Source organism: Hemiscyllium ocellatum, chromosome 8 (assembly GCF_020745735.1).
Source record: "Hemiscyllium ocellatum isolate sHemOce1 chromosome 8, sHemOce1.pat.X.cur, whole genome shotgun sequence".
Taxonomy (NCBI): Eukaryota; Metazoa; Chordata; class Chondrichthyes; order Orectolobiformes; family Hemiscylliidae; genus Hemiscyllium; species Hemiscyllium ocellatum.
The window spans coordinates 50921501-50942516 of NC_083408.1; the positions used below are offsets into that span (position 1 = coordinate 50921501).

The following is a 21016-nucleotide window of genomic DNA, read 5'->3' on the forward strand; positions in this document are numbered from 1 at the left end:
GCTATGTAATGCATGCAAAGTATTCCCAGGATAAGTAAAATGGCAGCTCTCCAGAACACACTGGGCAAACATCCGCAGAAAGCCACATTCACGAAAGAAGCTACACTGCTTCCCTACTATAATTGTTGGTAATTTTCACACCCAGAAATACTTACATCTTTCAAGTCTCACTCTCCAGGAAACCACAATGAGATTCCTTCAGATATATGTGGCTCTCCTCCAACCACAGTAACTAACCAGCAGTTACTGGCATTTTCTTTAATTGAAATATGAAAATAACCATCATGGTATAGTTTCATGAAAACAGACTTAAAAATCTGATCTGAAAGAGAGTCAAAAATTTTCAAATTTCATGTTGGATCATAAAATTATTTATCATTTCGGAATAGGTGACAGAGAATGCATTGGAGTTAAAGTCATACCTTCATTTCAATGGGTGGCAGAGAGTTGGGGCTCAGATCTCAAACCACAACCAATTCTGCTGTTATTTTTATGGCAACAGGTTGACTCCATTGTGACCCATAGTGGGAATGACCATCTGATTTAAGTGTAATAACTACAAGCTTTCCTTTCCAGGGTTCAGGCAACCTGACATCTAATGCAGGCTGGAACTAATGCAGCAAAAACATGAAGTGCTTTAACAACATGCTATAACAATAATCCAGGAGCAATGGGGCTGTTTCCCAAATATGATCATAATGTTTCCTCATTGCCACAGTAGGCCAATATTCCCCATGCTCTAAACTTGTGATCTTGAGCCATCTGCCCCACAATCTCTCCTTCCTGATTGCCAATCCAAGAAGACCATCTCTACCTGCAACCTCTCCTGACAGACTGTCTCAAATTGTTTCCAGATTTGATCTTCTGCTGCTGGCAACTACAAAACACTGCAGTTGTGGAACACAAAATCCAGTTGTACAGTTCTCTGGAGCCTGCAAACAGTGTATAAGGTAATATAACTTATCACTTTATTGAGTATTTCCACATGTAAGATGTATTTTATGAAAGCAAGGAGGGTCTCACTACTTGTTGGCACCTACATCAGCTCCTTCAGGAAAGGCTGACTGAACTGCACCCAAGACACTTGAGTGGCCAGTGGGTATTTCCCAGATTTGAGGACCCTAGGGTGAAAATTCCACCAAAAGCTGCAGGCCAGAGGCCAGTAGCTGTCAAATGTAGGTGCTGCAACTGGAGGAGCTGTGTCAGCTGCTGGAATGTACCCAAAGGCTCAGGATTACTAACATACCCAGACCACTGGTGAGTGAAGGCAGGATAGGGGTTGCGAGGGAGAGGGAATGGGGATTTCAACAACAGAAGGCTCTCAGAAGGCTCCTCTTTACCAGCGCTCAGTGCCTTGAACATTGGTGGGCAATCCTAGTAAAAGGACATGAGCAGCTTTTGAGGCAGTCCAAATCACACCTTTTAAGGAGGTTGAGTGGCTAGATCTTTGAAAGTGAAGACTTGACATTCTCAATGAAGAAAACAAAAGTTTACTGAAAATGGTTGACAAACAGTGTCAGAAACATCACAACTGGATTGCTGAGAAGTATAAGGGAGCTGTCTTATCAGATCTTTTATTTTATCAAGTCTGCAGGGTTTCACTAGCAGTTTGTTGACCTATAATTACCTCATGATAATTTCAGATGTTAGAATAGAAATTGCATGTGTACTTTTTAAAAATATAACACAAATTTACATAAGGTTGCTTTAATTTTCTTGCTTAAAAAAAAACCATTAATATTGAGGCTTTATTCTCCTGGTGAGCACCATTAACAAAATTGTGGTGGTCTCATCTTGGGTCATAGTCAGAAACAAAGAAGAGAAATAAAAGTAGAAAACAAGTCACCACCTCAGACATTTTGGAAAATGATGTGAATATTTTTGCCATCTAAACTACAGATCAATGATCTCAGCAGTTCGTATTTGTATGCTGTATATGAATAAATATGTTAACATTTGATAACCTGTCAATGGTCCAGCATTTCTGATAAATAAGTCCCAGGTTTTATTGATAATGTTTGCTCCTAAAATTAAACATTTTTTACAGATTTTTTAAAATTCCATCTTTAATACTGTGGCAAATGCAAAGTTTTTATCTAGTACTCATCAGGACAAAATTGCAAGTATACCAAATGTCAAAGGGAAGTAACTGACCCTGCTTGAGCAAATTATATGGGAACTGCACTGTGATTAGTCAAGTTATTGCCATGGAGAACGCACAAGGGAATGTCTAGCTCCCAAGCTTTTGTTTGATTGTAAAGACACAATGCGTGAATATGTCCATCTGACATAAACCTGGCAATATGGAAAATTGTCTATCTTGTAATTTTTTGTCTGTCTATCTCCTGTCTATAAAAAGCATTAGAAATCCAACTTAGTCAATTACCAACCTATCAGTGTACCCTTATTAACTAGAAAGTAATTGAAGCATACATCAGTGCTATCAAGTAGCACTTGCTCAGCACGTGATGATGCTTATTGATGCTACCAGGGCTACTCAGCTCCTGACATCATTAATGCCTTGTCCCAAACACGGACAAATGATCCACAGGTAAGGCAATAGTGACAGCTCTTGACATTATAGTGACATTTGATTAAAGGTGGAAATAAGAAGACCTGGAAAACTGAATTCGATGGGAATCAACAGAAACTTTCTGCAGGTTGGAGTCATATGTGTCACAAATGATGCATTTCTCAACTAAAAACCTTTTGCCTCTACATGGTGCCTATTCCCACTATTCCCTGCCAGTTCATGTATCTGTTAAAACATCTCTTAAATGTTACTATTGTATCTACCTGCACCACATTCTCTGGCAACACATTCCAGGCACTTACAAGTTCTGTATAAAAAAAAACTTGCCTCTCACATCTCTTTTAAACTTCCCCCCCTTTTAGTATAAAGTTATTCTCCTTGTAACTGACATTTCTACTCTGGGAAAAGAGAGACTCTGAATATCCATTCTATCCATGCCTCTCATAATTGTGTAAACTTCTATGAAGTCTGTTATCAGATTACTTTAAAAGAAAGAAAGAAAGAATGTGGTCTTGGGCACAATGGTAGTATTCCTAACTCTGGGTTAGAAGAGCACCACCTACTCTAGAGATGTATAATAACATTCCTGAACAGGTTGAACAGGAAAGTATCTAAAGAACATGTTTTATGTGTTTGTATATCTGGGCCAGAAAACCTAGGTTCAAGTCTCACCAGTTTGAAGACACTGTTACAATAGTTAATTCTACAAAATGCGATTTTCTTTCCAAATATTTGTTGCCTTTCGTTCCTCTATGATGATACTCAGTTCTTGATAATGGTGTATGTGAAAGACTGGTGCTCTTCCATTCAGCAGTAAGTGTTTCTATTTGGTCATGTGACACTGAACTGTCACATTAGCCCCTAAAGTTTCAACAGAATCACAGGTTAAATTGATTAATTTACTCCGAAAGAAACTAAACATGAAACATTCGTTCCCCTATGTAAAGGAAGACATTTGTGATTGCTGGCTGATAATCATCTCAGCAATTCCTTTGATTGTGTTCTTTTTAAAATAAAACAGATCATCCTGTCGGTTCAGAGATGTTAGGATACACCTCTGGAGCAATTAAATCTTAAACCCAGGCCTTGTGGTTCAGGGGTAGGGAACTCCCACTGTGTCACAAGAACTCTATTCCTCAGTATAATGTCTCAGGCCCAACCATCTTAAGTACCTTCGCCAAATGACTTCCCCTGATATAATGTTGGCGGTGAGGATGCCCTCTGACAATTGCACGATGTTCAGACAGTCTGAACAATACTCCTCAGAATCTTAAGTAGCCCATGCAGGGTCTGTCATTTGCAAACAGAATCATAGGCATTTTAGAAGAGAACAACATCCAGGTTTGGGCAAATAAATGGCACAGAAATGCCAGGCAATGACCATCTCCAACCAGAGAACATCTAACCACATCTGCTTGGCATTCAATGTCATTACACTCACTCTAATCCCTAATGTCAACATTAAGATATAATTGACCAGCAACTGTACTGGATGAACCACATAAATAGTGTGGCTAAAAGAGCAGACCAGAGGCTAAGAATTTTACAGCAAGTAACTCATATCCTGACTCCCCAAAGCCTGTTCACCATCTACAAAGCTCAAGTCAGGAATGTGATGGAAATACACTGCACTCTACTGCTTGGGTGAAGCTCCAACTAAAGCTTGATTGGTAACCCATCAAAATGGCAGCAGTGCATACTGTGAGACAGAGCACAATTCATCCAAACTCATTCAATAGCACTTCCAAACTGGCAACCTCATCCACTTAGATGGACAAGGGCAGAAGATGCATAGGACGACCATCAACTCTCCTCCAAGCTACAAAACTCCTGACATGAAATTATATCATCATTACTTCAGTGTGTCTGGGCCAAAATCTGTCCCAGTAGTATTGTGGATGCTCTTACGCTCCAAGGGTTGGAACAACTCAAGGAGGAAACTCACCACTTCCTTCTCAGGGCAATTAGGAAACAGTAATAAATATTGGTTACACCCTCATCCCATGAATGAATGAAAAAATGTCCTGTTTGCGAATGACAAGTCCTGCATATACATCTGTCGCTTCCAGCACAAATAAGTGAGCCACACTGCAAGTCCAACTGATTATCTTAAATTGGCTGATAATGTAATTCTCAGCAGAATCAGGATTATTTCAAAATGTTATAGTGTCAATATTAAATGTGCTTCAATGTTCAGAGATTTGCAAGCCAGGGCTTGTTGGGTATAGTCAGCAGTCTGCCCATTGTGAAAGGTCAAAGGGATTTATTGCTTGATATGATCTGCCAGTCACTGGGGCATAGGACCTACATACCTGACATCACACAGTCAATGAAATTAATATATTATATTACTCATTGGTGTGGTAGGCAAGGAGACTTTTTGGCTTGACAGCAGCATCCTGTGGATTAGATCACATATTTTTACTGCACAGTATAAGCATAAAACAGTTAGCTCACTTGTTGTTTTATTTTTTTGAGACACAATACCCTTCCAGAGTAATCAGAGGTAGATTAATTGCACTTCAGGATGCAAAGTGGCACCTTCAACCCATTCATGAGTTTACATGACATATATCAAGCACTAATCTGGTCAATGCCAAGAGGATAGGTTTGATGTGTCCTATTTTGACATCATGCAGTGGCTATGATCTCTTTATGAAGTTATTAAGGCCAATCTCACAGCACATGGAGTTGTTGCCCTCTTTGAGATTTAGTATTCTTGCAATCCTGTCCTAATGAGTGCAAAATGGGAAACTTTTGAAAGCTTTTTTTTTGCTCAAGCGATATTCAAGTTCTGTACTACCAAGTGAATCATTAAATCTTTATTAAGTTGCAGTAATACTCATGAATAAACTCAGGTGAACAAAACACGTGCTACACATTTTACTCAGTGACAGATTGCAACCATATTTCTGTCATTTTATCTATGGCAAAAACACAGATTTAAAACTTCACACTGAACAGTAAGTGGTCATCAGATTTTAATTAACTCTTAAGCGCACTGGTATGAATAGTTCCAAGGCCGATACCACTGTACTTTGTTCTGAATTTACTGACTGCTACTTTATTTGTAGTGTAAACCCGAGAGACAAAATTATTTTTCCTTGAAGGTAAAAGATTAACAACTTTTAAAAGGGATACACGTAATATTGCAAATAGAACTATTTTGCTAGAAGCTTCACTGTAACAGATTACATTCTGGTGAACTTGATAATGACATAAGGGTTATGTCATTATCAAGTCATTATGTCTTGCATTGAAGTTAATGCAAGAAAATATTTGAAAGAAAGCAACGGTATTGACAAACCCCTAGTGCCTAGCTTTTCACACAATATAAATAAGAGCTTTCATCCACAATTTTCCAACACATTCTCAATTCAATACTGTCCCTTTAGATTAGCATTTTGCAAATTTAACTTCTTTATTTTAAAAAATGGAGAAAAAAAATTCAGGAAAATTCAGACTTTTTCAACCAATGCCTGTGTGAGGTAGTGGTTGGAATATATAACTAAAGACAAACTGACTGAGCACGTAAAGAAATTTGAGCCGATTAAAGAGAGCCAACTTGGATTTGTAGAGGGTCGATCATGTCTAACAAATCTAACTAAATTTTTTCAGTAAGTGTCAGAAGTAATGTACAGGTATTGTCTGTATTGCATATGCATACAGAAGTCTAAGAGTTTAGAAAGCATCTACTTAAGAAACGGCTCACTAAAATTAAAATCCATAGAATTCAAGATAAATTATTGATCTGATTTGGCTGCAGAAGGCAAAGGGACATGACAATGAGAATGTACTTCAGTTGGAAGGAATGATTCAAAGCAATCCACAAGGTGCTAATGATATTTGTTAATGGCTTAGATATTGCAAAATAGACAAGTATGCTGTTGATACAAAGACTGTTGCAAAATAAGAAATGTACTCTCAAGCATAACATTGCAAAGAGATATTGGTAGATTTAAAAATCGGGCAAAATTGAAACAGGGAGATTTCACCACAATTAAATGCAAGGTAGTCCAATTTGGATCAAAAATGATAGATCTGACATTTTGTTTTTAAAATGGTTAAATACTAGAAAAGTCTAGTTGCGATCCAAGAGATTTATGAGATCATGTACACAGATCATTAAAAGGCAATAGTCAGATCCACAAACATTCAAAAAAGATTAACCAAGTATATGCCATTAGGTACTTAGAATATAACAGGGGGAAATGTTTTATTACAGTTATGCAAAAGCCCAGTTCGGACCATATCCTGGGTTCTGGACATGGCACTTTAGAAAGGAAATATAGGCTTTGAAAGAAATGCAGTGCAAATTCAGCAAAATGTTAACATGGTTCTAATCGATAGATTATGAGGAGAGATGGCAGGGCTTGTGTTCCCTGGAATATGACATGGTCTCAAGGTGTTAACGGGCTTGCAGTTTAAGGATTTGAAAATAATTGATAAGGTAGCTGGAGAAAAATGTTCTTCACCTCCATCTTTTCCACCAAAGAATGGAACCTTAAAATCCTTAAGGAGTGATACAGAAAATAATTCTTCTCACAAAGACTAGTAGAAACATGGAACTCTGTAACAAAAAGACAGCAGGTGTTGGTTCAATGCTGAGTTTTTATTTTAAAATCAACAGATTTATTTTTGCCAATCATGGGTATTTAGGGACATGAAACCAATGAAGTTAGGGTATAAACCAGCCATGATCTCAATCAGAACCAGGACAATCTCAAAGGATTAAATACTCTACCATTGTTCCTACATTCCTAAAACAAATCTAAACAAACATTGTTTTTGCTACTGAGTAAAGCATATATATATTATTTGTGCGATGAATAAAGAAAACTAAAAATAAATTTACATTCTTTTCAAATAGAAATCAACTAAATAATGAAGATCATATTTAAATAAATCCAACTTGTAATGAAACAGAAACTAGCAAAGTACTTAGAATGTTTAGGATAACATTTCTGATTCCCCATCTCTGAGGGATTCTAAGAAAATAAACAAATCAATTTGTAAACAATGCAGTTTGGAAAAAAAATTGTTAGCCAGAACACTGAGAGGAGTCTTTTTTTTATTCAAACATTGAAGACTGTGGCAAAGTCCCTTGAACAGCCAAAGCCTCAGTTTAGTTTCTATAGACAACACATTGAGAAGTGCAGCAGTCAGTCAGTACTACACTGAATCCAACTCACATAGCGAGGGTTGCAGCTACTTATTATTTTGACATACCAATACTCAGTTGACTCAAATAATGATTCAATATTCGGCTGCAATAAGCCACCATAAAAATAAGTTTCTACTTAAAAAGTGAATATTGTATTACATACATTAATGAGAAGACACATTGTTCAGTATTTTGTTTTATAAAAACAGCACATATGTACATCACTGTCAGCTAGTTCTCCCACATGAACTTCAAGACTAAAATTTCATTTTTGATCATATTTTAGAACAGTTCTGCAGATAAAGCACAGCTCTGCAGAGCCACGTCTGAAATGTCAGGTCAAGTGTGACACCTGCTTTATGCCCTCAGCATTTGGCATTATGACAATTTAGATGGTGCTCCAATTTTAATTATTTCATTATTAGAGACAGCCTTAAAATTACACTATTGTTTCATTTACAGTTCCATTTCGTTTTGTAATAAACTTGTTACATATTTTGTAGCCCAGTTATATCCCGATAACGCCACAATTGAAACAATGATATAATTTGAAAGCGTACTTTTAATATAAAACACAGCGTCACTGAGAAAAGAGGACACTTGGTTCAGGCTGATGTAGAATAGCAGATGGCCGTTGAATAGTAAAGGTCAACAGTCCAATTTACTGATTCACTTTATGAAATTTTAGCATGTTTATTAAAAAAGGAGGAAAATATGGGCCATCACATGGCAAGATATTTCCATCATTCTTTGAAAGGACAGACTAAATATTTTATCCACGCAGTAACCTGCGGGTTTTGACTGTGTGCTGAGAAAAATATGTTTACAAGTGATGCTAAGTGGTGAGGGTAGGGGCAATTAGTAAGTATTTATCGTTACTTAACATTCTGAAATCCTTTAAGTTCACTGATTACAATTTTAACCATATTCTTAACTAGAATTTAGTTAGTTATACGGAGAAAACTTGAAGATTGATAGTGTTAAGCTATCTCATGTTAACATAATCAGAATAAATGGTAGCATTCCCTAAGACAAGCACATTTTGGCATGCCTGGAGTGAAAATATATTCTACAACTAAGGTGGTCTGCTTTAGATTATACCTGCAATACTTGTAATGAGTCATGAGAATCCAGTACCTGTGTTGCCAGAGGGGATACATGGGATCATTATAAGCAACTCTAAGCAAGAAATCTTATTATTGTGTTTGAAACAAATCCAATATAAACCTGTAAAAGCATTTTAGTCTGGGTTAAGGAGAGATCCATACTTATTTTTATTAGGCTTATAGCAGAAAGCAAAAAAGCAAAGTTAAATATAAAATGCAACTTGAAGAAACATAGCATATACGAAGGGGGATGTGGGCACCATTGTCATAACCAATTCAACCAACCTACTGTAAATAATAAATGTGTGGTCGATTGTGGCGAATTGTCACCTTATGTACAATGGGAGTTATGGAATTAACATTAACTTTGTTTCAATATCAAAATTATTATTCCATCTTCAAACCATCAGCTGGTGCCCATTTTAAGCTCAGCTGTTTGATTTATATTTCACCAGCTAAATAATTTTATGGACGTTATCCCATTAGAAATCTGATAAGCTACAAATTGTGCAACCTTTGTAGAATTTTTGTAACATGATTCTTTACAGAACATTTTTTCAGTTGCAATGATTTTCATGCTTTTCTCAGAATCACAAGGATATTGCAGACCTGCAAGAACTGTAATGTGCATTCTGCCCATTTCTTGTGTACGTGTGTGTGTGTGTGTGTGTGTGCAGTACCATGACACCAGAGCCTCTGAGGGTCAGATTAATTAAGCTCACCAGCAGCTGCAGTGCAATGTGAGAAGCACATTGCCACATTTCCCACCAGTTCTGCCCAATTACCTGCAGCATTCCCGTCCTGGACAACTGACATCTAGCACACTGCTCACAAGACTACATTCCCTCTAGTCTCCTGATGAATTTTAAAACAAAATTCTCAATCCTTTGAAAGCACTGAAGAACCCCGCACCTGCTGCAGCGAGCAATGACGAGTCCCAGTGAGAGTTTTGTCAGTCAGATCTCTGCAGATGCTCTTTTACTTTATATCAGAATCAATCCAAAGATGGAAATGAGATGACAATCTCATGCTCAGACCTCAAAAGTCATTTCTATTTCTAAAAGATGTGGCTTGACAGGCCTACAACAGTTAAGAGTGTATCCTGGCTTGTCTCCAGTGTAAGCAGCTGCAACTAAACATTGTGGTCAATAACAACAAAGACCGAGGTTCCCACATCTCTATCCCCAGCAGAACAGGAGAGTGGGGAATGGTTATCAGTTTCAGTAACTTACAGCTACAGAACCACAGCTGCCTGGTAATTTATGACAGTTTTCGACCACTGAAAGAGAAGAACAACACGAAAAACAGGACCGAGAAGTATGTGGGATTTGAGACTGGCATTTCAGCTTTGGACCTGGTTCAAATCCACCTTGGACTGGCAGAAGTGAAGTCTCCTCTTCGAACTAGCTGAGAGCAGATACTGGTACACACGAGTCCATGGCACTTTAGCAACTTATCAATCCCACTGAGCAAGCACAGAATGGCTACTACGCTAAATAGGAAAGATCACACCGCTGCAGCGCATGGTACTTTTCTGAGGGTAGGATTATTTAGTGAGAGCTTGTGTTTTAATGTGTTAAATATGACTTAGGAAGTCTTGGTGCTGACGTACATGCTAATGTGCAAAATGCTCTATTGTACAAAAAAAGGCAGGTCATTACAACATCATGCTAACATGATAATGATATTAAGTTTAAAAATGTACAGAAGAGAAATGAAATTTCCATAACTATTGTACACATAATTCCTAGTAGTTAACTGCAAATCATTCCTCAATACAATTTTTAGGAACTGTATTTAACAAATAGCCTTTAAGTGTGATCATTAGTTATCAGTCATAGAATTTACTGATAACCATAATGACTACAAAAGGAAAAAAATCAGAATCAATGCTTAAGTCATGCTCACCCCAAATAAAGATCACAGTGTTACGATTGTTTAAAAACACAATCTGGAACAATTTCAAGGCTGCAAATAATTCTGGAGTGTGATGATAACTCTGCTATGTAGAACATGAAGTGAATAACCTCTTTGTTACAAGTAGAGATCAAAAATATACAATACTAAAAATCCTGTATCTAATTGCATGTATTTCCTTAAATCATAAACATTTTTAATACAAGTCACTGATTTCACAGCTTAAAGACCGAAACAGCATTTTGAATCAGTTAAGTCATTTTATCTTCATAATTTCCCTGCACCAAATTAAAAGGTAGCCGCAAAACCTCACACAAGGATTCAGGTTGAAATGTATTCTCTACAAAAATATTCACATTAATCATAGCTACAGCACACAGCTATTTCTGGGGAACACTTGTGATAGAGTGATAGTGTCCCTACCTCTGGACCAGTAGTCTTGAGTTCAAGTCCTACTTGCTCCACAGGTTGATGCAGAAAATATCTACATTGGTTTTGCATTGTATTTTTAACCACAAACTGTCCTTGTGCTCTATTTGCGAAATTAAAATGGGCTCTCTCAGTCTGCAATGTCAACCAAGACCATCAATTCTCTTCCTGTCTTGTAGCAGAAATTATAACCAATTATTTTCCAATAATTACTCAATTAAGACTATGCCAATTACATAAACGTGTTAATTAAAATTTGTAATCCATTAATTTACTGTGAAAGTACACATAAACACTTTCAAGAGCTGAACAGAAATGTTTTAAGTCTAGCTCACGAAAGGAGATGCTTTTCATTACTGTCTTTAATTGATGTCAGCAAACAGTAATTGGTAATGGCTTACATCAGCAAGTGAACAAGATGACAACCATCTGTTGACATCAGAAAGTAAGCTTTACAACCTGCCCAAAGTAAATTTTTTTTCTACATTTTAGCATAAGGCATTTTGGTAACAAGCATACTTACTTAAACAAATGTCTGTAATTTTCAACATATAACAGCAACCTGTAAACGTTTGTGTTTCTTAAGGTGCTAAACTCAAACGTATCATAATCCTTTTGCACTGCAACATCTAGGTAAACAGTTTGACACTGTAAGCCTCAAACACAGACAATATTATATGTATACATTAATATATAATATGATATATATATATTTTTTAAAATTCACATTATTATTCAACAATGCATAGAGACCAATGATGTTTAAAATATTTTAGGGGACCCAGTAGAAAATGCACCTAACACCGACTTATGTGACAAAATCTATATTTCTTATGAATCTAATAAAACTAAAGGGAATCTAAAATGTATTGGTTTAATAGTTGCTGAGTTCCTCACCAGCTGCCATAAAATTGAAATTTTATAACAGCTGTTTTCATTCCTTTACAACAGAAGTTCAAATTCATGGACCGGCCCTTCATTTTGCAAATGATGTAGGAAGCAGTGCTCAATTTCTCCTTAATTCACTCACATGGGCTTGAGATACCGATTCAACCAGAATCCACCCACATTAACCTTGGGTGTTGTGCAATATTGTCGATATTATTTTGCTATGACTACTTATACCTCCTGTTTGAAAGTGTAACTTTCTAAATTGAAATACAGACATGCTGGGTATTATTCTCATCTCAGTCTTAAAATTGTGCAACTGACTCATTCTCCTTCATTAGTCTATCAGTCATCAAGTTATATTATACATTATTTAAGTGAAATGTACATATTTGAATGTTTACATATCTGAATGGTTCCTAACTAATAATTTTAACAAAGTTTAAAAATATTACAAAGTTAAGCAGATTACTCATTATTCACTTTGACAAGTTCGGATAGTTCACCAGCTAACAATATTTAATCTTTATATCTACAGTATTAGTACATTGGATCTTCAGAGACACTTGAGAAGGCCTATAACTGAGCTATGGTTCCTGATGGGGGTGGGAAGAGTAGAAGAGAGAGACACAATGTGGATTAAAAATTATGCCATTTTCAAGAAAAACATCACTGTCAAGACAATTTCCATTTAAAAATGTTTAACAAAAAGTCATTAGTTAAAATTTTACAAGTTAGCACTGAATTTGTGATACTACTCTAAGACAAAAAAAAGACGCTTTTGTTTCACAGAATTCACAATTCAGTACAACAGGATATAGTCAGATGACAAGCGATAAATGCAATTTTTAAAAAAAAATTAAATTAACATGGGGCACTTGATAGCAATTATTGGCATAGCAGTCTGAACATGAGGAAATTACTTTCATATTCAGTGTCTTGTTTTAAATCCACTCATTTTTTTCTCACGCAAGCTACTGCTGGAATGACTCATTAATTCAAGATTTTTTTAAAAAATGCTCCCACCCCATGGATAAACAATTTGTGCTGAAACAGAACCCGAGCGATGACCACAGCCAATTCAAACAAGTACACCATGGTCTTCTCCCTACTACCCCTCATTCCCAAGTTATATCAGAGTCCATTCATTCAATCAAAGTTCAAATAACAAGAGACGCATTATTCCACTCTCCCAAGTATACAGCTGAAACATAATTTTTCACTTCTTTTAATAAGATTAAATTCTAAAATCAGGATTATTTTTAAATTAACTTAGAAATGAGGGTGCATGGACTTAATTTTAACCCTCCATGTGGGATAAAAAGAAGTGAAAAATTTTTAAACCCAAACCTAGCCCACCTCTAAATGATTGGACTACAGCAAAAATGATGTGAGAACTACTCAGCAGAAGAGGCATGAGCTTTTCAATGCCTTTTGTGGATCAGGAAGAGTGTTTCTGCCCAGGTAAGTCTATTTCCCACTCCATACAATCATCCTCTACCTATTTTCACTGACAGACCCAACCAGACCAACCAATTTGCCACCCCAATCTCTCAGTCTAATCTCCCTCAACCTTCCAAACCTTTCACAATTACAATTCTCAATTGGGCTGCACTCTTCCAGAGTGTCAGTACCCAGGAAGGCAATTTTTTCAGAAAGCTGGCTTCCCCTAGGGACTTTCAGATTTTGCAAACTGAACTCTTCATCCTGACCTGGAAATCCCAGTAAATATCAGGACCCTCACAGCAGTTATTCCAACTTCAATATTTCAGCAGTCTGGACTACAAACCTAAAATAACAGCTATTTTAATCAATGTATTCCGCCTGTGTGTTCATGTTAATACAGAATTAAAATCTTTAGAGGAATAGAATAAAATACAGTGCTGCAATTTTAAAAGTGCATCATTTACTGAATTAATAGTTATTTGTTGAACAGCAAATAAAGTAATGCACATTAAATCCTCTTTTTTTTATTTAAACTGATAATTTATCTCACTACCAAAGCACAATTCATAATAGCTAGATATTTCACCTAATTATTAGAATTGTTTTTATTCTGAAAGTTTTATACATGTTACCGTAACTTAGGTTCTGAGCTATAAATTATATGCTACTCAGTTTTATTTTATCACATGCATTCACTATAGTTGATTCTGGAAATTATCTCCCGCTTAAAACATAAATTTTTCATGCACCTTTAATGAATTATTAGTGCTCCTGATTGCCACCATAGTTGTCACATTGTAATTTTCATTGCATTTTACCCCAAAACTCCAACATATTGCACTGATGCTTTGTCTTTTATTTCTCAATTCTGACAAAGAAAATCTTTTGTGCAGAAGAAAGTAACTCTTTAAATCCATCTACACCAGTCACATGACCAACAGCTGCCCTGTAAGAATTGTCAGTATGAGCAGCTGGCAAGTTACTATATGGCAACAAATCCCCTCACTATCCTGATTTGTGCTGTGCTTTAACACTTAAATATCAAGAATCTTTTGTGATTTTGAAAGGTTGGCAGCTCTTTGAGATAATTATCAAGTAAGCTGGCAATGGGATGAATAATCTTAAGAAGTTAAGATGTGCATACATCAGAACTCTATATAATTGCTTTTGTTTTTCTTTAACCATCTTTTGACACCCCATTGGCTACGTTGCAATAAAAAATTTTGAGCATCTATATATTCAACATGTGATAATACCGTTGCAATTCAAACCTATCAAAATTTTGAGGACTTTGTTAACATTTTGAGCAGGCATTCTCTGCATCTCTTGAAATGTTCATTTTCTGCAATTCAACATGTGTATGTCTGATACACTATTTTATTAGAAAGATGGGTCAGAAAATATAATATACGAAGGGCATTAATTAATTCACAATAGTTTTAGCAAGTTATTTTAAAAAGTAAAATCAATCTTTCTGGAATCCTCAGAGACTTCAACATTGCATACAGCTCATAATTTGCATTAGCAGAAAGGAGATACATTAATAAAGTATTTGGTTACGTACAAACATGGTATAATCATAATTTTCTGCATCAGAACATACAGGAAAATCACTTTAAAGAGTGGCAAATTTAGTTAATAATAGCCCATATTTTTAAAATCAAAATGGAATATTTTTTAAATATATATGCAAGGGATTTTAAAACAATTATATAATTGCATGAAAAGTGTTTAAATCAGTTAAATGTCTTTAATAAGTTTTTTTGACAGAATTATTCAATGACTTGAATTTAACATATTGAAAATGAACTGGATGTCAAGACTAGCACACACAGAGTCAGTTACATTTCAATATAGATCCTTTCCTTTCAGGGCATTACTCTGTTCAGCTAGGTAATTCAATGTCACATATGACAAAACAAGACTTCTATATACTGTTCCATGCACCAGCTTCAAACTATAACTATGCTTTTTGGTTAAATTTCCAAACAAAAACTAGAAAGGGAACAAAATGTTCTGTGCATTTTTTAAACTAATAAATTAATCACTTCAGGAAAGTTATTCAGTTGTGTGTAGCCATTAATTGAAGTGGTAAATTCTGTATCCTATGTTTAAAACAATAAACCAATATTATTGTAGCATATCAAAAAAGTGGATATGACCCAATCAGCAAACTGTAATTTTTTAAAAAACGGTGGCGAGGTTTTCAACAAATTCTTCAGGTTACTTTTGAATTTACATAACTTTCATTATCCCACAAAATGAAAAAAGTATGGAATACAGTGTGGCAAAGAGCAATATGTGCATACTTAAGGATGACCAGAAAAGCTGATGGATACCTAGGGTTAACTAGTAGTCATGAAATTAAACGTTATTCGTATCATACTATTATCCAACAGTCTGCCCACTATTTCAAATTTGTGAAAGCACTTTTATAAAATTTTTTTTTACAGTAGTACAATGAACAATATGCAGCAATAATAAAAGAAACTTACATTTATATAGCACTTTTCACAACCAGTGGATATCTCAGTGTTTCACAGCCAATGAAGCACACTTGAAGTGTAGTCACTGCTGTAATGCAGGAAATGTGCCAGTACGTGCACATCAAACTACCTCCAAAATCAACGTGATAAGGACTAGACTTTCTAAATTCTTTCACAGTAGTGAAAGCATTGCTGGCTAGGTGTGATGTTAATAGAGGATTTTTAAAAAATATATATAATGCTCTCCACTTGGTTATTTCAGCTGCCTTGAAAGCTTATCAAGTGTCACTACTGTGAGAATATCAACCACAAAATGTATATCTAATAAACAAAAAGAAATAAATTATTTCCATTGAATATTTCTTTAAATATTCAGAGTATGATCTTAATGATATCCACTTAAGGATTTACACTAAGTAGATCGGTGAAGCAGGCATGGGCATGCATATGCCTTTATTACATGCTCAATGGAATAGGAAGATATCAATTTCTATCTACAGTCTTTATTTTCTTGAATAATATGTGCTAATTGCAACAAAGAGAGAAATCTACCTTTACAACAACAGTCCCATTAAGGTATATTATGACTAGCTCTGGTTCTCGCAAACAAGCCTGTATTATTTGGCTTACATTTCATCATCCTGTAATACTGTTGCAATTAAGAAATATTTCAATGGCTCAGTTATTTCATGTTGTATGAAACCAAAACTATCTACTTTAAAAAGCACACCAGAAATCAACACACGCATTTTCATAGTTAAAAATAGAACAAAATGAATTGTTTCAAAAGTACACGTGTATTTCAGTGGGAGCCATCACTGATAACCATAGCACCCACATGGACATTATATTTTGCCAAATACATCACTATAAAATGAGTAGCAATTCTACACTGGGCAGTAGTTATTAGAAATTGTTTCTGGTTACACTATTTTTTTTAGTACAACATGCAACATAGGGAGAAATCTCAACTAGGAAAGGTACACCCCAAAGGAGGAGATACATGAGTCATGAAAGCTCATTTATACATCAGCCTGTTTTAAAATCAAATTATTTTTGGTGATGTTGTTAAACATTCAAATATTTCAATAGTCCACAGTGCAGAAATTGAATACTGACATTTTGTTCTAACGTGGCAACGAAATTCAACCAATATCAGAGAACAAGCTGGAAGCAAACTGCAAATGTAATTGAGAGTATAGCAATAAGGATGCTGTACTGAATCCTTCGATGAGAGACAATATGTACTTTGTGCATGGAGGCAGAACGATACATTTCCCATTACATAGCGAGTGAGAAATGATTGTGTAAACCCCAAATTAAAATTATCAGCTGTGTATCTACGCCCTGAATTATAAAGCAGGCATTTCGCTCCAAAGCGCACACACGCACACACACACACACATACAGCTGCAGGCTTTATTATTCAATGGGGAATAAACTCGGATTCAGACTGGTACACACACTGCTGCACGTGTTGCACAGAATGCTTGTGGCCGCACAGTTTGTCTTCCTGTCTGTGTGCATTTGTGGTTCCTGAAGGCTGGAAGGAAACCACAGGTATCTGCTGTGAGGAGGAATGCCAAGATCTCAGAAAATTCAGGCGATGGTGGTCAAATAGGAGCATTCCAGCTCATGACAAAGGTACACTGATCGCTTCTAACTTCTCGCAGATATGAAGTCACCAGTCAAAGGCGCAGCATTACTCTCACGTTATAATGCTCGCATCAAATTCGTATAAGCTTGAAGGCTTTCTACAGCGCACTACCTACAATTTCAGATTTGAGAACAAACTGCAGCCGTCAATGGCTCTGTTCTGGATTGGGTACAAGTAGAATTTACTAAGCCTGTTCATTTTCCTAAAACTGCTCTTTCTCTATTTGAAAGAAAACCCTCAAAATTAAGAAAGTGTGTCCCGCAATCCTCGCTGGTCAGGTGCAGGGAAATAAGCCCCTTTCCTTCCTGAGAAATAACAGCCCAAATTCTCTGGTGCAGCACCACACCAGCTGTCCCAGTTAGATCAGGGAATCCATTCATCTCATTGGATGCGAAGCAGCTCTCCAAAAGCAGCTTACTTATTCAAAGACCCTTTTAGTCATCAAGCCACTGATTTTTAATTTAGCTCGTTCCACGTCAGTCACATCCCAAAGCTGAATGAATGACAAAACTAAAGAGTGCAGCCAGCCCCGGGTCCCTGCCAAGCGCGAGCTCTGGCGATCCCATTCATCATAATTATCAGCAGACAACCTCAAATTGGCTTCAGCAATTCCTGTTTAGGACAAAAGTTCTTTTCGCGCACAGTTTGCGCAATAAAATCATATCACAGAGATCAGCTGATAACCCGGTTACAGCTTGCGATTTTTTAAATGGATTATATATTTATGTCAAAAGTACGGACTGGCTGTTTTCCCTCCCTTGCCTCGCGTTCAACTTTGTATTGCAGAGAGAAAATAACTACAATTCAAGCACAAAATCAGTTTCGCGGTTCATTTGCAAATAAACAAAAAAAAGCAACAAACATATTTTTCAAAAGATTCTCTCAGCACGACCACACAACATTGAAAACTGACATTGGGCGCGATCAAATACATTAGTCACTCTTTCCGAACAAGATCTTGAACACGTCCTCTGTACTGCATTGATAGCATCCTCCAAATATTTAAAGGAATCCTTCCCCTTTCCTCTCAGCTGTGGGTCTGAGCCCGCTGTCACCTACCTGGGTAGAAATCTTTGGATTTGGACAGTTTGATCGTGGCACCAGTCTCTTTCTGCAGTTGGACAATGGTTTGTCCTCCCTTTCCAATAATAGATCCGGCAGCATAGCTAGGTATAAGGACTTTTAAAAAATATTGGCCGTCTTCTGCGAAAGGAAAACGAATAGATTATTGCAAATAACAGATCCCCACCAAAAATCACGATCCCTTCCACAACCATTCACCTATCCACCCACCACAAACCCCTACGATACTCTATCCCTGGTAGAATGGAATAATCATTAATCAGTATTTGTTGTCGTGCAAGAAAAAGCTCCTTAAAAACCACTCTATGCAGTACATTATTAAATTTGCCTAAACTATTGGACATTACAAAAGAAACGGATACTGTATGCCAAACGCCACAAAAATAAATGACATTTTGTGATGCAGAGGGAGAGAGTGCCTCTGCGTACCCATGTTTAGAAGGATTTTGAATAATGTATCAGAAGATGATGACAGTCGTGGTTTCCATGGTGATCGTGAATTTGTAATTGACCTATAAAACCGCGCTGTTTGCGTGTAGCGTAGTTAAATATCTCCACATACCGCACTATGTCAATAAATAAACGCAGTTTAATCGAGAACAACTCTCCGCTGCAACTCTACTGATTACTTACTATTTGCTTACTTTTAGACACAAGATACGAACATAATTAGCAACTACACGTGAATGAATCAGTGATCCTTCTTTCGGTGTGGAAAGAAAAATGACAGCCCTCTCTTCAGAACTTGGATTGTACGCCCGATCCCCCAACAGTGACTAGTCACAGCACAATACAGATACGCTGCAGAACAATCCCCAGCTTTGCGCAGATGGTGTTATTAAAGAACAGTGATCACTTTAAGCTCATTAATTAAAGGATCACTTCACTTTAAGTCAATGTCTGTTTTCTTTCTGACACTGTCAGGTAACACTGTCAGTAACAAAAGGCGAACAAGCGAGAACGGCGACAATATACCGCGACAGTGACACAAAAACAAATCAAGATTGTTGATCAACAGAATTTACACCCCCCCCCCCCAAAGAAAAACAATGCACGATGATGATCAATCACACAAAACGCACAAGCTTTTGGCTAACCACAAAGACCACGAGTCGCAATGCCCCTTCCTTCCTAACCACCTATTATTAAAATGTAATAAACGCTGGAAAGTGAGCCCCGCTCCTCATCCCACAGCTCAAATTAGAACAGTTTCTGGCCAGGTCAAGTCCACCCCGCTGCACTTGCCAATAATTCCTACCATCCAAGACCCGGGAGGCAAGATCAATTATTGGAAGAAAGAAAGAAAGTCACAAATAATAACCAAAAAAAAATATTTTTAATGGCTTGCAGAACAGAACAGACGCCATTTTCAAAGGGCTTCTATATATTTCTATATATGTAAGCAAAGCTACGGAGAAGAAATGGTGCTACCCACCGCCAGTGTTGGTTCTCTTGGTGTTGCCCGCCTCAGGAGGAGCTTCGAGCGGCCGCTTTCTGGAGTCGGGGGGATCCAGGTCTATGGGAAGCCCGGTGTGGGTCCCGTTCTGCTGGATGGGAGCTGCCGCCATCATGATGAGGATGAAGATGAGGAGAATGAGGGTGTTATTGTTGATGTTTTGCGGGCTCTCAGATAGAGAGAGAGAAAGAGAGAGAGAGAGAGAGATGCGCTGATAGGGCCAAGTGGGGGTAGGGGGGGGGAGGAGGAGGAGGGGGGGGTGAATGAAAACTGCAATGTGTCGGTGATGTCTGTAAAGAGGGGATGGATGAAGCAAGGGGGAGGAGGGAGGGAAGGAGGGATGGTGACAGACAGATGTGTGTGGGGCAGTGCACGGGGATTCCGCTCTCACTCCGCCGCTGCTCTCGGTGCAGCTTCTCTCATTGTCGGGGGGGGATGGATGGATGGATGGAGGAGGGGTGGGGGGGGGGTGCAGCAAGGGAAAGGGTAGGGGGAGAGGGGGGGAGGGCAGGGATGGGGAGGAGGTCAGAGGTCACGCAATCCCACCCCCTCCACTGTCTTACCCCGCCCCCTCCGCCCCCAACACGCCTGATTGGCAGCAGCATTGAGCCAATAGACGCCGAGCTTGGCTCAGCCAGAGCCTTGCCCCCCGTGCCACCGGCCTCCAATCCGCTGGGCCCTGGTGCGGGACATCCGCCAATGGTGTGTTGGAGGGGGAGGGGTGGGGGCACGCTGCTGGATTGTGTGCGGTCTGCCTGTGCCGGGATCTGTCCGCGAGCGCCGGGCAATCTAAAAGCCGAGTGTCGTTGCGAGTGCTCGCTGCTCTCAGCCGGTTGCACGGGTGCGCTGTG

General features: G+C 37.7%; 1 protein-coding gene across 3 annotated transcripts in view; it reads right to left on the reverse strand.

Annotated features, from left to right (window-relative positions):
• The window catches only part of LOC132818203 (RNA-binding protein Nova-1), a 283933-nt gene extending 263352 nt beyond the window's left edge, over nucleotides 1-20581 (reverse strand). For all 3 annotated transcript variants that reach the window (XM_060828982.1, XM_060828981.1, XM_060828979.1), the window contains exons 1-2: nucleotides 20145-20581; nucleotides 18686-18829 (exon numbers count right to left, since the gene is read on the reverse strand). In XM_060828982.1, coding sequence (XP_060684965.1) covers nucleotides 18686-18829; nucleotides 20145-20280 — 280 coding nt within the window. In that variant the 5' untranslated portion in view covers nucleotides 20281-20581. The remainder of the gene's footprint in view (nucleotides 1-18685; nucleotides 18830-20144) is intronic.
• Between the last annotated feature and the right edge of the window lie 435 nt (nucleotides 20582-21016).